The following is an 18,210-nucleotide window of genomic DNA, read 5'->3' on the forward strand; positions in this document are numbered from 1 at the left end:
TTATAAAAGTTTACATTTCTTTATAATTTATTACTAAAGTTAACTTGTTTTCTCTTAACAGCAAGAGGACACTGCACCTAGGGAACATAGCAACTACAAAGTAAACAAGAATGAGCCAAGTGTTCAGTACATATTTTCTAATTGGATGTCATCAGTAATCATGTACACACTTATATGTTTGCTTTAGCTCAATATAAAAATATCAGCAGTGTGTATCTCCATCATTAGATATACTGTACTGGATGTGCAGCTTGCTCTCTACAGGATGAAAATGGGGACTTCAAAGACGGTTGCTACTGCTGTTTTCTTTTTTGCAGGTAAGTTACTGTCTACTAAAAATGTATATTAAATCTACTAACATTCGGCACACGGTACCTGTAATTTGTACACACATCTGTACACACATACATTATACTACTATTTAGTGACATGCAGGGGTACATAGACATTTGGTGGTTCAGCAAAAGCATTGCTGGAAACCTGCTAATGGCTTTGCTGTAAAAGTCTAATTTAACAGTTTAAAAATTTGAAAGCAAAAAGAGCTGCAGTTCATAGTGTACACTACAGTGACACAAATATGCACTGACAACGGGTATATTCAGTTGTGACACTGAGCACCAGAAAGGTTACACAATAATTATAATTACAAATCATTAGTTTCATTTAACATATCAGGTTTATTTTAAACAAACATTGTGGCATCAGTCACACTGCTCATAGTCAACATATTCGTGACAGAATGTAGATATTGCATTAAGTGGACAGGGGGAGTAGAGCGTTTCTCCACATCATGCAGTTTGTTTAAAACAAACTTGTAGCTACTGTAGCTCTTAACCATAATAAGTGACTATACTCAAAGAAACATGGAACTCAGGAAATATGCAGATTGAGTTTTCAGGAAAAAAGAAATGATATAAATTGCATATACTATGTACTAAGGTTCAGTTTACATTGGAAATATTTAGTGTTTTTTTTCTGGGTAAGCTACCAACACCTTTTCTGGAGGCCATTTTTAACTATTATTATACTACAGTAGTTATAGAAACACGAAAAAAAAAAAACAGTGATATCAGCATCAACTAGTTTACTATAGGTGAGTAGCGGCAGACTTTTTCAAAGAAAACAAATCAATTGAAATACTTATGTAATATGAGAAACAACAGTCTCCACTAGTTTAACCTGAATCTCTCTCTGATAATCTTCCATTGTTTGTTATTTCAAGCCTTGCATTTTTTTACTTATATTAAATATCAATGCTGTTTTTTTTATTTTCAGGGATATCTCAAATTACAGCTGTGATCACATTTAACAAAGTATCTCCTGTTCGCATAAAGGAAGGTAGAACGCAAAATATAGAAATTGCTACAGCAACTGGAGCTGGTAGTAGAACATATCATATTCGTGACACTACTCTACCTTTTAGGATTGATCCAAGTAAGCATAAATTTTACTTCTTTTTTTACTGTAATTTGTTACAAGTTATTGACACTATTTACAATTATTGTGCAACTGAAAATGTAATGCTTTGATGCAGCCAGAGTGTAAAGTTGTTTCCACAGCAGAGATACGCAGGTCATCATAATGAGGACTGTCATATGTTATCACTAAGCAAAGAGACAACAAGTTTCTCCTTAATAGGTCACCAACACCAGGCTTCACAGATTTGCCCATATTACACTATAACAGACAAGCCCAATGTATTGGGATCCCCTAACATAATGTGAATCAGCTTCAGCTTATTTGAATGTGGCTGTAACTTCTGGGAGGACTGAAAAATTGTGCAAATGGACCCATCAATAAACTTGAGGTGCTTAGGGTAATTGTTTATTAAATTGTGAATGCCCCTCTGCTGTGACCTTGTCCTCTATCATTATATTGGAACCTACACTAGTAATAGTGCTCTCTATAATAGAGTTCCATCTGCTTATCATCTATAGAAAATGGCATTTGGACCTACTGTAGCTCTTTGCTACCCTTAATACAAAAACCTGTGAAAAAAATGTGTATTACTGGGCCAAAATAAACTGTTGCATCTTTCAAAGGGTTAAAAGAAGGAAAGATTATGTACACCAATACTGTATGTGTCAAATGTATGTATGTATGTATGTATGTATGTATGTATGTATGTATGAAAAGCTTTGTCCGTCACTGTAATTGACTTTGCATAATACAGGACAAGAATGTAAGTGTGCACTTTATACACTTAAAGCATGCTATAAGAAAAAACAATCCTTTCAATTGTCTCAATGTAACTTAAACATAGATAATGTTTCAGCACATAGCCAATTATTGAAGTGCATGATAATGCTTATTATTTCCGCTCCTTACACTGAGGGTCTAACTGTGTAAGGAGTAATAACTGCTCTAGGGCCTGATTCAGCAAGGATCACAACTGCGATCGCAATAGCAATTACGCACGCAGTCTCACTGCGAAGATATGTTAATGTCTGCGATCAGTATGCCATACGCAGCCTAACATAAGGACACCCGGCTTCCCTTACACTCATCCGTAATACTTAGCAAGACTGCAAAATGATGCAATATTTTCTCTTTATTCTTTACATCTGATATTGCAAGACCTGTGACCTCTCTTCAAATCTTAAGGTGCCAATTCAATTAGCTGTGGGTTCCATGCCCAATGCTCGCAGATTAACATTACACGCATTTCACTGGATGTTTTCATGATGCTCCAAATGCCCATGTAATCCAATTAGTAATGGCAAGTCACAGATGTCGCACATTAATTCTGCAATGTGCGACCTATGTGAAGTGCATTAAAGTGGGGAAATCATCCTGAAACACCCCCTACCCCCCAAATGACAAATAAGATAGGACAGTGTAGAAGAATGTTAGTGACCATAAGCAAAGTATTGCAGGTAATTAAATAGTGTTAAATTGTGTTAAATGGTTGATTTTTCTGCAACTTGGAAAATGATAACCAGCAAGTATATTTCAGCAAATAAAAGTGTGTAGAGTCTTTGGTATATATCTAATGCGTCATTGTAGTGATTTTATTTTTATATACATTCTTTATTTTAAAAAGAAAGTATTAACAGTAAATGACAATAAAGGAGGGGAAAAGGCAAAAAACGATGTAATCAACAACATTCACAAGTGGCAAATACAAATGTCCCCAATATAACATCACAATGTGCTGCAATACACACAGAGAAGATAAACAGAGTGAGAAAAGAGGGAACAGGAGTAGAGAAAGATAAGAGAGGAAGGGAAACAGAGGAAGGAATAGTGATTCAGAACACGTAAGATATGTAAGATATGTATGCGATTTGGGAGAAAGCAACAGCCAGGCTAAGGGACCTGGGGCTCTATTTATTAACATTATTTTGACTAAAATAAAGTGAAAAATTGTGTTTTCACACCCTTTTCACATTATTTTAGTATCACCTACAGTTACTACAGGGCAATTGGAGTAGAATTCGTAAAATTCTACTCCAAGCCCTACTTATCACTTATTTTTAGTAATCAGATCGCATTTCCCATAATTGTAATGGGAAATGTGATCCAACCAAAATTACTAAAAATAAATTGTGAAAAAATACCAGGGAAAGCCCTGTGATAATAATGCCACCTGGAGGTGGCGTTATCCAGGGTCTCCCCCGGTTACAGGGCTCCTGCTCTGCTCTAATGGGCAGAGCAGAGCCCGGAGACGGCCCCAGTGATCAGCTGTGTGGTCTAAACAGACCAGACCACACGCTGATCTCTGCTAACAAAAAAAAACAGAATAGTGAAAAAAAAAAAAATCTCACCTGAGTCCAGGGACCGGTGATCGGGGCTCCGGTGATATCTCCACTCCAGTCAGCTGGTCTCCCAGCCTGCACTGGTGCCCGGTCATCACCTGACCAGGTCCCAGAGCAGTATGGGATGTCACCTGACCGGAGCCACGGAGGACATCACCAGAGCACCGATGACTGAAGGTAAGTGTAATTAAGGGAGGGGGGGGGTCGCAAGGGGGTCCATGATCATGGGGGCAGGGCTTATCACGGAGGCGGGCTTAGCGACGGTCGTTCGGCGCATGCGTCGGCACTTGTCACAGTATTTTTTGTGAAAATACCGTGATAAGTGTGCGGAGGGGATTCGCAGGGACAGAGCTTTATTACAAGTTCTGTCCCTGCAAGGGATTTGTAGTAAATCCCTGTGATATTGCCTGAATTCGCAATGCAAATTGAGTCAGTAATATCACACTGCAATCTGCATTACAAATGCGGATTGTAGTAAATAGAGCCCCTGGAGAGAAAGCCACGGCCCAGTGGTACAGTTGAAGAGGAAAGTAAACAAAAATGTCGGCGTTGGACATGAGAGACAATAATTGCACATTTTTAAAATCTATTCAGTTAAACTAAATCGCTCTGACCTCCAAATATCTATCTGGCGCTAATAGAAAGATGTCATCTATAGTCATGTAAAAGTCTAGTCTCTGACTTGAATCATGCACCAAGGGTGGATATAGGAGCACCAGTGAATTAGCAAACCTGCCATTGCAGCATTATTATGTTTAAGCAACATTATTTTTATTTGTGGTCAGAGGTATTTCATAGCATGAAAGTAGCCAAAAGTTGGGATCCGATGGCACAGGGTAACCTAGAATCTCTGAAGCCAAGGCAATGATTTGTGATATAAAATGGGATAATTATTATTATTATTATTATTATTATTATTATTAGAAAGAAGAAAAATAATAAAAGGACAATCTCACCAAACATGAAATAGATATCTGAATCTCACCAGCAGGGAGTAGACACATACTCACCCCCCTCGAATCTATGTCCCTGCCCAATAATTATGTATAGTAAGGAGCAATAGTAAATTAGGGTTTGCATGAGGATTTTGCAAATACCAGAAATTGCATTAGTAGGAGCCATCTTATGTGTACAATGATCTCAAATGGAGTCAAATCCCTACTATCTACAGGTAGGTTACCTATAGAAGAAAATAAACATGACAGATCTGTAGAAATCCCCAACAACAGTCCTTCTCTTGTATAAGGAGTGGTCAGCATGTAGTTCTGCAAAGGAGTTAGCAACTACAGTCAGGTGCATAAATATTTGGACATTGACAGAATTTTCATATTTTGGCCTCTATTCACCACCACAATGGCTTTGAAATGAAACAAGGCTAAAAAGTGGAATGTTATGCAATGGCCAAGTCAATCCCCTGACCTGAACCCGAGTGAGCATGCATTTCTCTTGATGAAGACAAAACTGATGTGAAAATGCGCCAAGAACAAGCAGGAACTGAAGACATTTGCAGTAGAGGCCTGGCAGAGCATCACCAGGGATGAAACCCAGCGTCTGGTGATGTCTATGCGTTCCAGACTTCAGGCTGTAATTGCCTGCAAAGGATTTGCAACAAAGTATTAAAAAGTGAAAGTTAAATTTAGGATTGTTTAGTTTGTCCCATTACTTTTGGCCCCTTAAAAAGTGGGAGGCACATATAGAAACCGTTGTAATTCCTACACCGTTCACCTGATTTGGATGTAATTACCCTCAAATTAAATCTGAAAGTCTGCAGTTAAAGAACATATTGTTTGTTTCATTTCAAAGCCATTGTGGTGGTGAATAGAGGCCAAAATATGAAAATTCTGTCAATGTCCCAATATTTATGCACCTGACTGTAGATATTCCACTATGTCCAAACCTGCAACCAACAAGTAAACACTACATCACTAGAGGTACTGGGTATGATAAGAGGATTGTAATAAAGGGGAGTGAGTGGTGAGACTACAGAAGAAATGCCACTGTAAAGCTGGCTATACATAAAACAAACTTTCCACCAACCATCACAGAACAGAACAAGCTCTCCGGGTCAAAGTTCTGCCCAGTGTACAACAATGGGAGGTCCCTCCAGGACCTCAACCCTCTGGTATGTTTTCTGGGATCCAATGTTACCACTCTGTGAAGTTTTCATTGAAATTATATGATGTCTTCCAAATCCATCCAGTGAAAGGTTCAGAACAGGAACCCTGGGTCAAAGTTCTTCCCCGTGCACTCTGCCTTGAGGTCCGACTGGGACCCCAACCACTCCATTAGGCATCCCAGACCAATTGCCACCCCTCTGTAAAATTTTCATCCAAATTCAACCAGTGGAAGGCCCATAACAGGCTCCACGGGTCAAAGTTACACCAACGGGAGGCCCGACTAGTACCTCAACCCCCTTTTATGTCTTCTGGGATCCAATGTTACCACTCTGTGAAGTTTTCACCCATTCAGCAATTCCTTGCCTGTACCGGGAAGTTAAAAAAAAAATTGTTCTTGGCCTAGAAAATGCCATTGTACTCACTTTCTACTTAACCAGCAGTACTGGCCAAATGAAAGATTGCATGACTGTGACTGACAGTCCACTGGATGGGTGTATCGCCTACAGCAGCAGCAGCGCAATACCAGCTCATTCACAGGCAGACTACTCTCTGTATCAACGGCTTCACTAAGAGGCATACCGGTGTCAACCTGTTAGAAAAACTAAGAGATGTCATTGAAAAATGTCTTACCCCACTAGGACTCCTCAGGATTTGTCATTTCTGATAACGCATGTAACATTGTGAGAGCATTACAACTGGGTGAATTTGCACACATCCCATGTTTTTGCCAATAGACTTGGTGGTTCAAAATTTGAAAAGTGTGTGTAATATGTGCTGTCAGCAGACTGTACTGATTCATTTGATATGCGACACTTGTTTATCAGTGTGCGACTGAGTCTATGAATCTGCACATGAAGAGCTACAATGTAGCAGCTGCAGCTTTTTTCATTCCAGGTTCCATTGTGCTTCATATACAGACTCAGGTGCACACAGATAACTGAGTCACATATGAAATTAATCAGCACAGTCTGCTGGTGCATCCTAGTGCGACTTAAATGCATTTTCAACAAGAAAAGATGCAAAAAAGATGCCTTACACTAGCAGAGTCTCACAGGACCTGGCGGCTCACTCATGCCAGGCAAGTTGCGCTGTGTGGCGTATTGAGGCTAGGTGTATGAGGACACATCTGTATCAATAGGATGGTGGAGAATTATTTTAATGTCAATGTACAAATTAGCATGTCACACTATCCTTTTGATTACTGGGAGGAAAAAGGGAGATTTGTAGCCCCTTGTACAAACTAGCTTTGGTGTACCTAAGCTGTTATAATGTTCTCTTCAATTTAACATGGAGTGCAAATGATGTTCTTAGCACATGTTTGGCCAAAAATGCATGGCCACCTACTGCATCAAAGTGGTCCAATCAGAGGGGCCCCTAACATTCCTAATGTTCAAGTCCAGAACATGGTACTTCTTGGGCCAATACAATCAAACAGCCCCAGAACACCACCAGTGAGTGATAGATAGCAGTTAAAGCGTTAAAAATGCTTACATTACTGAGAAGTAGCAGCTAAGATGCTAAAAAGTGTTATATTAGTAAAGTAGCAATAGAAGTGTTGAAAAGTTTTATATTGCAGTTGTATATCAGTAGAGAACAGGTTTATTTTTAGAATAGATATTGCAGAGAGTTATCAGTGAATAAATATATCTGCAGCCCTTAGATAATAAGTTTTGCAGGCAGAGTTAGTGTTAGCAGTATTGCAGGCACAATCTAGGAATTGGATATTGTCATATTTGAATACTGATATTATGCACCATATTAATATATGTAGTACCTTATTATTATATTGTTAACATATTTTGGATTCATTACTCCTTGATGAAATATATGTGTACTATTGGCGATGGTAATGGCAAAGTAATAGTATACAATAGCGGATCCCTTCAAGTCACGAAACAGCCCAGTGCTTAACTTGTGCAGTTGTTTATTTAGCAGTAAATTGAATGTACAACCATACTCAGTTATGCTCTCAATATGGAGTGGAGCTTGTTCAGAGCATACAGACCACCAGCAGTTGACTGTATATAGGTCGCTCTGCAGGACACAACCAGTGATTTGAGATGTGGAATAGAGTATATCACAGAGTTCACTGAGCTAAGTGGAACATGTCCGAGTCCCACTAGGGTGCTCCATCACATTAACAAGATGGCACTGAGCATTCACAGAAGACCAAATGGAGGCCATCTTGGTAAGGTATTTGATACCTCCCTAAAGGAGCACCATGGAGATTGCACAGTAGCGGTCTCCGGCTTTCAACACTCTTCGCTTGTAGTTACCTCTTTATCTGTAAGTATGTGCACACATTTCTGCAAGTTATCTTTAGGGAATCAGTTCCCCGATTTAGGCACAACATACAGCAATAAAATGACGGCCTACGTAGGACATGAACAAGGGGAAGGGTAGAACAAGTGATTGTAAGTCACAGAGTCTGGAAGACAGTTCTCAGTCTTTGTTAGTCTGTAAGTGTGAACATACAGTATCAGACTTGTTGAACATATTTTTATCACAACTGATAAAAATGTAGCCAGATGATGACTGTGATATCATAGCATGAGACAATGCTAAGTGTACATCACAGTCTCCAGGTATCCAGACAGACACACATGCTAACATATAGTATTTTAGAAAAAATGGAAATATATTTGGCTGTTTGATACAAGAAACTTAACACATAAAAAGTTACATATACAATGACTTGAAATAATATTTTTTTTATACAAAAAAAGCATAACCTGCAAACCTAAAGCACCCTTTACAGATTATAGTTTATAGTGCATTGGATATTAAATCTAAACTCAGGACTATTATTTTTCCACACATTTGGATTAAACTCAATTTACAGTGGTTATAAAAAGTATTCAACATCTTTGGTATTATTACCATTTTTTTACATTATGAATTCAAATTGGATTGATATGGATTATTTAAATTTTAACCTGTGTTTTGCAGCTACTGGAATAATTACCGCTACTAAGAATTTTGATTTTGAAGATGAAACACCTAACAGATATGATATCACAGTTTCAACTGCAGGTGGCCTTGGCCTTACTGGTGAAACTGCTACTTTAACTGTGATTATTGAAAATGTCAATGAGGCCCCAGAGTGTGCACCTCAATTCAGGCTAAAAAGAGGTAAGTGTATTATATAGTTCTACTTTGAGTTGGTAAACAGATGATTTCACAATATGTTTTTTTAACAATAGTATTCTGTGAATTCTAATGTCGGATAAAATAAGGACATTATAGCCGACTGGGAAGGACTTCTACGGAGCCTAAGGCTACTCCAGCTGTACTAGAACTCTTCTTCCATTAATATCACCTCAGTGCTGCTAAATCAGTATAGATGCATCTGTAATAAAGACAGGGGGAGTAGTAGGCACCAGGAACTGACAATGCAATAGGTGTCATGATCTTCCTAGGACAATTCAGAGAAAATATACAGTAGGTATTGTTGTATTATTTGCAACTCCAAATCAGCTTTAATTATTAGCAAATGTAACTTTATTGTATCCAGGAGGCATCTGGCTCCCAATGATGACAGCTACAATTGGGGGAAAAAAGAGCTATGGGGAAATAGTCTGTAAAGCTGGATGGGGAGGTGCTAGGAGCCTGACACAGTGTATTCTTTGATAAGTGCTTTTACTTTATAATATTATCAGTTCTGTATCTCAAAATGTTATGTTCCTGAATCACATGAAAGGATTACTTACTGAGCATTTTTACCATTTCCCATTTTCCTTGCCTGGCATGTAACATTACTATTTTATTATTAATATGACTTTGCTTTATTTGTGTAGCATGCCCTTATTACAGAGCATTGAACAGTTTCTCCGCCATTGGCTTACAGACTAAATTCTCTATCACACAAACACACACACGTGGACAATTTTGTTCGGAAGCTACAGTAACATATAGACTCCAATTTATGAGCATGCGTATGCATTGCTCCTCGATGGGAGAGTGACATCTTAAAGTGATATTATGATTCATGTATCCTAGCCAGGGGTAGATATAGGGGTCAGTGTACCCCTGGGCACAACAGGCTATCCTTCACCTCCTAATTTTACAATTGTTCAAGCTTGATTATAAGCCCTCAGTGGGGTAATCCATGCAGTCATTTTTCCCAGAGCTCTGGGGATAGTAAGGAGCAGGTGATAAAAATACATCCTCCCAACTGTTCCGATTTCAGTGGGACAGTCCCGCTTTTCGAACACTGTCCCATCCGCGGGCCACAGTGTCCTGCAGAGCAAAGCAGAGCAGTGAGTGATTACTAAACAGATGCTGTGTGCATGCTAAACAGTGCAGAGAGGAGAGTCTGGGGGTAGCCCATCTGTTCAGCATGTGCTGAGCACTCTCCTAGAGTGACAAAAGTGGGAGACATGTTGTGAGACCATGCCCCTCACATAGGCCACACCCACTCTATGGCTGAATGCTACTGTAACACGCTCAGGTTCCCGATTTCAAAAGTATATATGTTGGTAGGTATGAAAATGTAACAATTAGGTGTTATAGCTTTACGAAATGGGTTATTTTATTAATATTTTAATTTGATAGTAAACTTATCAGTGTCCAAATGCAAAACAAAATGTACAATTGCTTGTGCATCCATGAGCCATTAACATCCAGAAATCCACATGAGTTACAGACACCCTGTTTAATAGACAGTATGTGCTAATCCCCCAAAGTGAGATTTCCCCACATACCTCCAAATACTAAAGCTAGTGGTTTATGTCGGCTACATGTATCATAGTAATATCACACCAGAATGGAAATTTCTATGCAATCCTAAAATTTGACATCAAGTAAATAAAACTTTCTGTTGCTTGATGTGATCCTTGTGCTTATTTAATTAAAGAAAATAATATGTTGGAAATTAAGTGAATAATGTTTAACTTGTTTTTTTTTTTAAGATAATATATCTATTGAGGAGAATTACCCAATGTTTAGGTCAATTTATCAAGTGCCTGCAACAGATAAAGATGGTGATCCACTAAAGGTGAGACCACAATTAGTAGTCATTGCCTTGGATGTTTAATCTAAATATTATGAGGGTAAACCATATTATACTAGTATTGGCTGAAATTCTATTACGTTTTTCTGAAAGCTTTACTAAATAATAAAATACATTTTAAAACACATTTCGAATACTATTAAGAAGAAACTGTATATATATTTTTAGGTCAGTTAATGTTTTCTGTTTTCAAATAAACACCAATGCTACTTTCTGATAACTACAGTACAGTACTAATTGGTAAACTAAAAAAATTAAAATGTTTTAACAGTATTCAGTTCAGTCGCAATCATCTGGACCAACCCCAAATGGATGGTTTTTTTCTGTGGATGAAGGCATAGGATTTGTTTACAGAAATTCATCTATACCATTGGATTATGATGCAGGATATGAGGTGATATATTAATTGCGCTTTTATTGTGTTGGTGATAAGTTGTGTCTTAGACTGAAGATGTGCACATATGAATCAGCTTATTTGTACACTAACAATGACTATCTCTGGGTGTCATATAATCCAATAGAATAAAATGTAGATGACAAAATAGATTGCAAATTACCTTTTCTTGTCGGAAATATTTATTATGTGAATAATTCTATTTACTGTATTTTTATTGTTTAATTCACACTATGAGGTAAATGTAACTGCAGGCATCACTGAGATCCGTGTGAGACTGCTCGATGTTTTAAAGTAGCAGTCATTTAAAAGGCTAAACCAGGCTATTACATTGTCGTATTAACGGCTATACAGAAGGATGGGAATCCAGTACCACAGAAAAAAAAAAAAAATCTCTACAAAATAAACCATAGGTACAGAAGTCATACAATGTTACAAAATTATAATTACTATTGAAATAACTGTGATTAGGGACCGTTTCAAACTGTGTGCATGGAGCTAAGTGTGGATTTTATTTGGCAGTGTGCTGAGTTACAGAAACTTATATACAGTATGCTACCACACTGCCACTATTCATATACTTGGTTTCATAGCCATCATAATCAGTGTACAAAAGATCAGTCTGAAATCAGATGGTTCCCTACATATGCACAATTGTGCATAGTCTGCAGTTCTGGCTGAACATGAACACTCTTGAGCTGCCCTCCCTAAAATGTACCTGCATGTGGACGCCCCATTACCACCAAGTTATATCCCTTCAGCCACAAATGGAAATGCGACTGAGTTGAGTACAACTCTCAGTCACCTGTAGTTGCGTGCAATCGGTTATGGAGCACTCACAATGCGAAAATCTGCAACATCCATTTGTAAAATGGACTTGTGTTGTAACTCTGCATCAGCTCTATAGTGTACAGACAGATGGGGAACAGTTGTACAGAGCTGAGCTGTTGGTGTATTTTGGTATGTGCACCCCTGCTGAGTGATTAACTTTCTTCACATATAATATGGTTAACAGACTGACATAGGTATAAATGGGAAATAGTGCAGATAACCTCTAGTACAGTATCCAGTGAATGAAGGTTAAAATGTAGTTACAGAAATGTGAGGCACAATGGCTTCCTAGCAGTGCTATAAAGCTTTCTTGGGAAAATGAAACATCTTCTGCTTATACTGTATTCATAATGAAATCCAAGATGGTGAGGCACAATAGGACCCTGATGCATGAAAGCTCATCAGTAATTTATTGCACCTCTAAACTAGAAATAACAAAATTAAAGAAGACGATAGCTACGAAAACAAAAAAAGGAATCTGGCTATATGTCAAGCCCCAATAATTATTTTTAATGTATATTACATTTTTAGCTTTTCTACTTTTAGTTTTTTATTATTTTAAGATTACTTTAATATATTGTATATCCTAAAATCAATGGAGCAATTCTCGGAAAGACTTATATAATGGAGAGAAAACCATCTGAAATATTTCTGTGCTGTTGAAAAGTAGACATTGCACCTTAAGGAGAACACTCATAATGGTTATTCTTAATTACCTTTTTTTTTTTTCTTTTAATCAGGAATTCAGGCTCCTATTAAGAGCAACAGATCCAGGTAATCTTTTCTGTGAAGGAGGATTAATAATCCATATTATAGACATAAATGACGAGGAGCCAATATTTGAGTAAGTTTTTAAGTTATGAATAAATATACAGTATATATAATGAATATGATTGTTAATGTACATCTTTATGTGTGATATATAGTGTGTGTATGCATGTTGAATGGTGAAAATCTGTTTCAGTGTGTCTCATTCTTTCATCATATGCTGGATAGGACTTGCATGTAGATTATTAACTGTGTAAATTTTGTTATGTGATTGTTCCGTACTGCCACCACCGAACCAGCTTTAACTTAACAAAAAGCTAAAAACAAATTACAGCCTGGCCTAAAGTAAAGCTGAGATAATAAGATAATATAGTCTGCTTTGGCTGCTAACACAAGCAATGGGATCACTGTTTGTCAGCCATGGATAGTATTTGGATAGCTATACTGGCTAAAGGCACTAATTACTTCTGGAAAACATATGGCCTTGTTAGTCTACTCCAGTGGTTCTCAAACTCGATCCTCAGGACCCCACACAGTTCACGTTTTGTAGGTCACCCAGCAGGTGCACAGGTGTATTCATTACTCACTGACACATTTTAAAAGATCCAGGTAGAGCTAATTAATTTTTCCCCTTGTGATTCTGTGAGGAGACCTGGAAATATGCACGGTTTGGGGTCCTGAGGATCGAGTTTAAGAACCTGTGGTCTAGTCAGAAGATAAAAACACCAGGGGCATATTTATTATTATTTGCAGCCAGCCTCCGAAAAGAAAGATTCCTTATTTCTACAATATGGACATTTTATTCACCAGGATGCAGGGTGTATCATTTCTGAGTCGTTGGAACAGGGGCTTCCATGGGAACCCATCCTAGCAGTACGTGAGAAGTAAAGTGAACGCATTGCGAGAGGGATCCTGTGGATCCCTTTCCTGAAAAAATCAGCAAAAGGTAGAACGTAGGCTACTATACTGTAGGTTAACACCATCTGGAGCTAAGGTTAGTGGCTGGGGCCAAGCTCTGGAATTCTTTGCATTCCAGAGCTTGGTAAATCTGACAGCACCTCTCCCCGCTAAGTGGGCGATGGGGGCTGCTGTTGCTGTTGGAAATAGAGGGACCGGAGCAGATATCGGAGATATCTACTGCAGCTCCTTATTGTTACATATTGGGGATACTTAATATTTGCAGGTACTCCCTGAAAATGTGTGTAAATATACTTTCATTAATAGGCCCCTATATCCATTTGCAGTCATCTTTCAACTGCGTTTACAGTCATAGCCAATGGTAATCCATTCTGATGTGGGCATATTATTATTAATCAGTAACTACAGTAGATCAGTGCAATGACATAAAGAGGCAGAGAGGGAGCATTTTCAGGGGCGTTCTTTGCTATGCACAAAAAAGTACTTGAATTGCACACAATCTTCCAGAAGATCTTGCAGTTCAGGTCTCTTCCTCAATGATACAAAACAGTTCCCATGCACTGTGCTTGGAGTTATAAACAAATACATAATTTTACAAAATGGGAAAATTGTCAAACAGACCCAGTGAGACCACAACTGTGGGTGTCCCCCTCCTAGAGTGAAAACTAACCACAGACATGTCAGCATAAGTATGGTGTATATCGGGGGTACAAATACAGTGTTCCTTTCTCCTAGTGTCTAGCAGATCTGCTCTGAAAACAATCATCCAGACCAGTCAGGATAAATAACAATGTTGGGACCCCTGTAGTGGTAATTGTGTCCAGTAGTCCTAATATGATGGACTGGGTTTCCTAAGACCCTTCCATTATACCAAAAGAGTAAAAGAAAATAATTAAGAGATGTGACATATTTTCCAATTATTTATTAAATACAGTTTTATTAAATTAAAAGGTTCTACTTATCTACTTTCTTGATTCATTGTAGACAAAATGGAAAGTAAAATTTTCTTTCTTTGTTCTTTTCCAAATCTGAAGAAAAACATCTCACAACTAGTGGCGGCACCAGAGGTGGGGCTGCAGCACAGTCCAAATTTGAAATGGGAAGCCACACCAATTGTCATTACATACGCTGCCAAACATCACCGGTCGGGACTCATTGGCAGTTAGTCTGGCTCCCCTATTAGAACTCTGGATTGAACTGCAGCCCTACCTCTGAAGTCGCCACTCCTCACAACTAATGCAAAATGGAGATGATGGTCAAAAGTTGGGATTTTCCAGAACTCAGTTAATAACAGGCAGCCAGGGTGGGAAACACAACAGAATAGCTGGGCTGTGAAGCAGAGTCCTGGAAATTGGGGGAGATTTATCAAATGACAGATAGTAGCTGACTGGTTGGTACTTTATCTCTCTCCTAGTAAGTTGGATTCTAATCTCAAGGTCTCCCAGGCTGTTAAGCACTGTAGCTGTTGAGAATCTGAGGAGAGACATGCCCTGTGTTTTTACATTTTGTAAATAATTTTAAATAGTGCACTGTACAATATGGTTATCTAAACCATAAATGAGGTGAAAAGGAGCATTGTTTAAGGTGAAAAAGTTAAAAGTGTATTTAACTAAAAAAAGGGGAGACTGTGTGTATGGGGGAGGGTGATGTGATGTTTACACTGTTGCACAGTGCAGTGTTAAATATGCACACTGAGGGGACCTTTCAATAGCAGAGAATCCTGCTACCAAGTGTGTAAAGGTGGTGTACACCGAAACGCGGCTGGGCACAAAAGGGGTACCTGAAGAAATACAAATAATGGCACAAAAGTTGCAACTGGAGAGGTCTGATGGCACAAAAGGGGCACCTGGAGGGATCTGACGACACAAAGGAGATAGCACCCACATTTTTTAAATGACCCCACCTGTGGTTTGCTGAATATAGTACAATTTTAGATAAAAATGTAATCTCTAATTGTAATGTTGTATTATAATTGCATTTGGCTTTGCATTGTCTATTGTTAAGTGATAAAGGTTTTCCAAAGTATTTATGGTCTTTAGATACTCAAGTATTCAGATGTGTAGAATGGAAAAGATAACAATGATTAACACAGTAATCAGCTATATACAAAGGCCCGCAGTATATTTTGTTTCATATAATTCCGCTGCTTACAGGTCAGAGATAATGTATGGAGCTGAATGATTTTAACCAGACTCATGTGTGGATTCATTGAGATTCAAGTATTTTCAGTTCAAATCAATGAGTGTGCCAAAGTTTGTTAGTATTGTAAACAACTTAACAGCACTGGAACTCTTACTGGTGTGGTCAAGGCCATGGTAAAAGTTATATGTAAAAAATACATTAAAAGCCATTGCAGAACTTTATTTCCCGGGACACTCATTGCCTGCTGGGGTATGTTAAGTTTGTGGATTATGGGCATGATTCAGCAATATACGTAATGGTGATTCTTACGTAGAACAAGCGATATTTTGCTATTGCGCATGCATCAAAGATGCACTGTGCACACACAGCGATTGTCTTGCAATTCCATATGCAGAGAGAACCCATTTGCAAAGTGGAAGGTAATGGGGGGTGGTTAGAAAAACGCAAGCGTGGCTTACCTTTTAAACGCCATTACATGGGTGTGCATAAATTAGACATTGCAATCTCATACGCAGCATGAGAGCTCTCTGTGTGCCAGGAGGGCCCCTGTATTTGAGACAGGTCAGACCTACCGCAAGGGTTGCATGGCTGGTCGATGTGCATCAATGTTACCTATATTTAATTTGCTACTAGACGTCGGATGCAGACAGGGGGCCGTAGAGAGGCCGGCCGTGCCTTGGTGAAGGGGACGTGACCTAATCGTGGGAGACGTGGCCACGCCCCCTTGGGATTTAAAAAAAATATATATTTGCAGCTCTGCATAGGGGAGAGGGGTGCTGTGAGCCCCTCAGCCTGGTGCAAAGCCACGGGGGTGGGGGGTGTGATCAGTGTGATCGCTCCCCCCCACAGGCATAGGAGACTGCTGAATCAGGCCCTTTGATATTTCATAAAAGCTGTAAAAGGAAAAAACATACAGGTAAAGCTATAAACACAGGATTAAAAACTCCAAATAAATACAACCTGACCACTTGATTACTATTTTATTAAACTCCAACATCCAAAGGGAATTTTCTTCATTGGTGTAGTTCATATGGAAACTATATAAAAAACCTTAATGGTACAGCAGCTTAGAGCATAAGATAGACACAGCTTGCTTCAACAGTGCTTCAACAGAACAGGGATCCTTATTTGTACTTCACTTACCGTGCCAACTACCAAAGTACTTCACTTTGGTTTTGGGAGTTGAAAGCTTGTTATTTCATTTGTATATATTCTTATTATCTATAGAAAATCAGCCTATATTAATCTTGCTTCTTTATTAATTTGTCCTGTGCAGGAAAATTGCAAATGACACTATTTATGTACATGAAAATACTCTGGTTGGATCCATCATAGGAATGTTTCAAGCAACAGACCGAGATGCTGGAAGTATTATTACCTACTCCTTTCCAGCAACATCCCTGAGGTTTAATATAAACTCCGGTATGATCACACATTTAGTCAATTAAATTGTTTATTACAGTACTGTATGTATACTGCAGTGCATGCAGGATGAATTGCAGGTGATTTGTGCCCAAGGCCGTAACTAGGGGTGTGTTTGAGTGGTGCGGCTGCACAGAACGCAGAGCTCTGTGGGCGGCACCACTGCTCAGCCACGGCCCCTGCAACTGGCTAGCAGGGTGCCTGTGAAGGCACCTTGCTGCCAGAATCTCCGCAGCAATGCAGCCTGGAGCATCCTTAGGACGCTTCTGGCGTGCCCACTACTGCCCTTACAGCACCCTGGAGCATCCTGAAGATGCTTCAGGCAATGTTGTAATTACCGGCGATCGTGGCCCTGCCAACTCCGTGTGTCATCAAATATAGTTACGGCCCTGTCTGTGCGATACATGTAACTAACATAAGGCACAATAGATATGCCACCTTTGTGTTATATATACTTTATGAATGTACAAAAACAAATATTGGTTCTCCTCCTAGTGTGAAGGATACCAGTATAATAGTGTTAGTAGTGTTAAATTATTGACTACAGACTATTACAGGGGGTTGTGTACGCGATCCCGGCGCTGATAAAGCCGGTGGTCAGAATCTCAGCAGCCTGATCCTGACACATACAGGTAAGTATTCTAACCCTTACCATAACCACCCCTCCCACAGCCTTACCCTATCCATCCCCTCCCATAGCCTAACCCTAACCCTTCCCCTAGTGCTAAACCATAGCCCCTAAACCTAACCCTAATAATAATTGGGATCACAGCCAGGATTTTGACTGTTGTCGTGATTCCGGCGCCAGGATTCTGTCCGCTGGCATTGTCTACAGCGAGATACTGACTA

At 39.0% G+C, this 18,210-nt stretch overlaps 1 protein-coding gene across 1 annotated transcript in view; it reads left to right on the top strand.

The window, feature by feature from the left end:
* Nucleotides 1-250: 250 nt before the first annotated feature.
* Nucleotides 251-18,210, top strand: part of LOC148529242 (cadherin-related family member 4-like) — a 153,434-nt gene continuing 135,474 nt past the window's right edge. The window contains exons 1-7 of the mRNA XM_088468650.1: nt 251-317; nt 1,276-1,434; nt 8,825-9,007; nt 10,786-10,871; nt 11,158-11,280; nt 12,852-12,955; nt 17,216-17,361. Of these exons, the coding sequence (XP_088324776.1) occupies nt 266-317; nt 1,276-1,434; nt 8,825-9,007; nt 10,786-10,871; nt 11,158-11,280; nt 12,852-12,955; nt 17,216-17,361 (853 nt within the window). The 5' untranslated portion in view covers nt 251-265. The remainder of the gene's footprint in view (nt 318-1,275; nt 1,435-8,824; nt 9,008-10,785; nt 10,872-11,157; nt 11,281-12,851; nt 12,956-17,215; nt 17,362-18,210) is intronic.

This window comes from Taudactylus pleione, unplaced genomic scaffold (assembly GCF_031769625.1).
Source record: "Taudactylus pleione unplaced genomic scaffold, aTauple2 ptg000086l, whole genome shotgun sequence".
NCBI lineage: Eukaryota > Metazoa > Chordata > Amphibia > Anura > Myobatrachidae > Taudactylus > Taudactylus pleione.